The sequence below is a fragment of the Morone saxatilis genome, unplaced genomic scaffold, assembly GCF_004916995.1.
Source record: "Morone saxatilis isolate NCDOM2014 unplaced genomic scaffold, NCSU_SB_2.0 Contig17, whole genome shotgun sequence".
Taxonomy (NCBI): domain Eukaryota; kingdom Metazoa; phylum Chordata; class Actinopteri; family Moronidae; genus Morone; species Morone saxatilis.
The window spans coordinates 445,020-448,249 of NW_023339729.1; the positions used below are offsets into that span (position 1 = coordinate 445,020).

The window sequence follows — 3,230 nt, forward strand, 5'->3', positions numbered from 1 at the left end:
TATTCATGTTTTCATTCCCTCTACCAAAATACAGAACTTCAAACGTATTACTTATTAACATAGCTATGTTCATGTCTGTGTAGTCAATAGTCTTGGCAGCATTGGCCCATGGTCAAGCTTTCAGTAGTAAACCTGAGGTCTTTATAATGGAACACACATTACATACCCATACAGGTTCTAAGCACATAGAAACGTTAACTATGTGTACTTGGAGATATTTTTTTGTACATTGAGAAATATCGTTTCTTTGTAGTTACAAAACATACTGTATTTGTTTCTGAAGCATGATGTATTTGTTTGATAGGTACGTTTTTTATTTGCAAAACAAAATGCATTAGTTTGTGAATGATGTTTTGTATTTGCAAACCACACTGAGTTTGTTTGTGTGTGAGGTTTTGGCATGATTCTAACTCCATACCTGTTGGACTGTTTTTGTCCCCTCGTCCTGCTGCTGCGGCCTGATCTCGTCCACTTTCCAGGCGAGGCGCAGTTTCTCTCGAATAAGCCTATTTACTTAGCATCTCAACATAATGACTTAGTATCTCAAAATAATAATAAAGTTTCTCAAAGTCATTATTTTGAGATACTAAGTCAAAATATTGAGATATTAATCCAGATTATTGAGAAACGTTCTCATTATTTGGAGATACTATGTCATTGTTTTGAGGAGGTTTCTCATTATAATAACTTATAGAATCTTTTTTCCCGTCACATTGGCAGAAGTGGGCTGTGTTTTGTACAGCTTTTTGGTCGCATCAAATATGTACGTCGGTCAGACGTCGATGACGTTATCACGTTGTCTAAGTTCCTGTACACGCAGGGTCCGTTCTGCAAATCGTCCGCTGTTCTGGTTCAGAAGGCCAAATAGCGACACTCCGGTGAGTCTAAAACAATTGAAATTAATACAATCGTATTTCTTACAAGGTTCCTTTACCTCGAATTACATTTTTTATTTATTATCATCCATAGCTGATCTTGACATAAATAGAACTACCTTTAATTCACCTCAGGCGACCTTTACGCAAAAGTCCTTGACAGTATCTAACCGGCTCCTGCTTGGTGCTAGCTTAGTAAACACACATACCTTTCACAAATTAAACTGAATCACAATGTATATTGCACAGTACGGCTGTAATGTGGTGCAGTCGAGTGGTCATAAGAGTGTTCTGTGTGTACTTTGCAGGCTAGTGTTGGCTAGCTAACGCTAAACACCGCCATGCTGAGTGGCGTGAAGAGCTAGCGGTATACGGGGAGCTCAAATCAACGCTCACGTTGAGAGGTCACATCAAAGTTAGTTTACCCGTGTGCCTCAGTGTTATACGGCTCCGTAACACGCAGTAAAGGAGGTTGGGTTAACAGTAGCTGGGAAATGGTAACGTTACATTACATCACAACAACGATAAACAGGTGGTTTCTCATTGTTGGTTGTTATTGCGGTGGCAGCAACCCCAGAACCTGAAGGTGAAGCTTAGCAATAGAGCTCATATTTGAACCTATAATGTCACAGTGCCACTGTTTAGTGTTTGTCAGAATCAACCTTGCACTGTTTACATCAGTGGGTCTCTAGCTCTTTGCCACCAAAGGGCAAGCCAAGAGCTCAAGGCTAGTGCTGGGCAGCATGACCAAATACACGTATCTCAGTATCTTTTAGGATTCTGGCGGGTTCACTGTATATCACTGTACTTTAATTAATTATATTTATTATGGGTTTATTTCACTGTCAAAAGTACACACACCAATCAGCCATAACATTGTGATCACCGGCGCACCCTTTGGTGGTCCCAACCAACAGACTGCTTCTGCCACTGTGTGTTTTCTGACCCCTTTCTATCAGAAAGGATTAACTGTTTCAGCAGTTTGAGCTACAGTAACTCGTCTGTTTTCGATTGGACCACACGGCCAGTCCTTCACTCCCCACCTGCATCAATGAAGCCTTGGGCCATGACCCTGTTGCTTCTTCTTTCCTTCCTTGGACCACTTCTTGATAGGTACTGGCACCTCTGCAGACAGGAACACCCCACAAGAGCTGTCAGCTGTAAGCTGTCAGTGCTCATAATGTTATGGCTGATCGTGTAGGATATAAAACATTTTAATGTCATTTGGAAGACTTATGATTAATATAGGGTTTCCTTGGCTGTACAAAATGATACAATATGAAGGTATGAAATGTACACAATTTTTATTGTCCAACGTAATATAAACAGAACTTCAAAATAAAAAAGAGACGCCAACTTTAACATTGCTTCCATTGTGAAAAGTTGTATAAACACTGACATGAAATACTCAAAGTATTTCAGTATTCCAAGAAATATTTCTCAAATGTTCTATTACACAAGTAAGAAACAAATTATCACAAATTGTTGTGTGCCACAGTGTTTGTCCTGTTAGAGAGAGCTAGTTAAGGGTTAGTAGTAGTTAGACCATTAGAGGATGCACTTTCCCAGTATGTTGTTTGTGGTGGAAAATTGGGCTGCACAATTAATCTAAAAAATATTGAATTTCCAAATCACAGAGGCAGCAGTTTTTTTATAAAGGTCAAATGTGTGACAAACAGCATTTCAATGAAGTACTGTACTGCAGAGATGTTCTGGCCTAAAAATCTTGTTCTCCTCATGTAAGAAAACATGTTTGTTTGGTGCAGACCCCAACAAATATCACATCATTCCAGCACTACTGTTTACCATATCGTGCAGCCTACTAACTAAAGTCGAGTAACTAAAGTCATAGGAGTCAATTTCATGAAATTGAGATTAGTCAGTTCTTCGCAGCATGAACAACATTGCTGTGTACTGTACTGATATAAAAAATGAAAAACTCATTCCTAACGTTTTGTATGGTTGCACATTGCGATGATGCAGGGGCTACTTTTGACCTATTCCTCACTGTTATTATTGCTTCTGGTTTTAGCTTCGAGGACGTGATGGCTGCAACGTTGCGTTTACTTTACTCCGTGTCAAGGCCAGGTAAGATTTGTCATCTAGAGGACCAGTTGCACTTACACAAATACTGGTAATATGTGTACAAACAGGTTAAGACAATTCTCCAGTCCAGCTATTGTGACTTTATAAAACTACATAGAATTGATTCATTGTATACAGACACCTTGCACTGATTTCACTTACAGTTTTGATTCTGTGTATGTGGCAGAAGGGCTTGTTAGTGTTTGCTTATTGTCACAATTCCCTTGAAATCAATGAAACGAGGCAGTAGAAACACTCCTGCTTTTGTCC

General features: G+C 39.3%; 1 protein-coding gene across 1 annotated transcript in view; it reads left to right on the top strand.

Moving 5' to 3' along the window:
* Window positions 1-573: 573 nt before the first annotated feature.
* The window catches only part of ndufs8a (NADH:ubiquinone oxidoreductase core subunit S8a), a gene marked incomplete at its 5' end in the record, with an annotated part of 10,066 nt that continues 7,409 nt past the window's right edge, over window positions 574-3,230 (top strand). Inside the window, 2 exon segments of the mRNA XM_035659752.1 lie at window positions 574-878; window positions 2,908-2,963. Coding sequence (XP_035515645.1) covers window positions 2,921-2,963 — 43 coding nt within the window.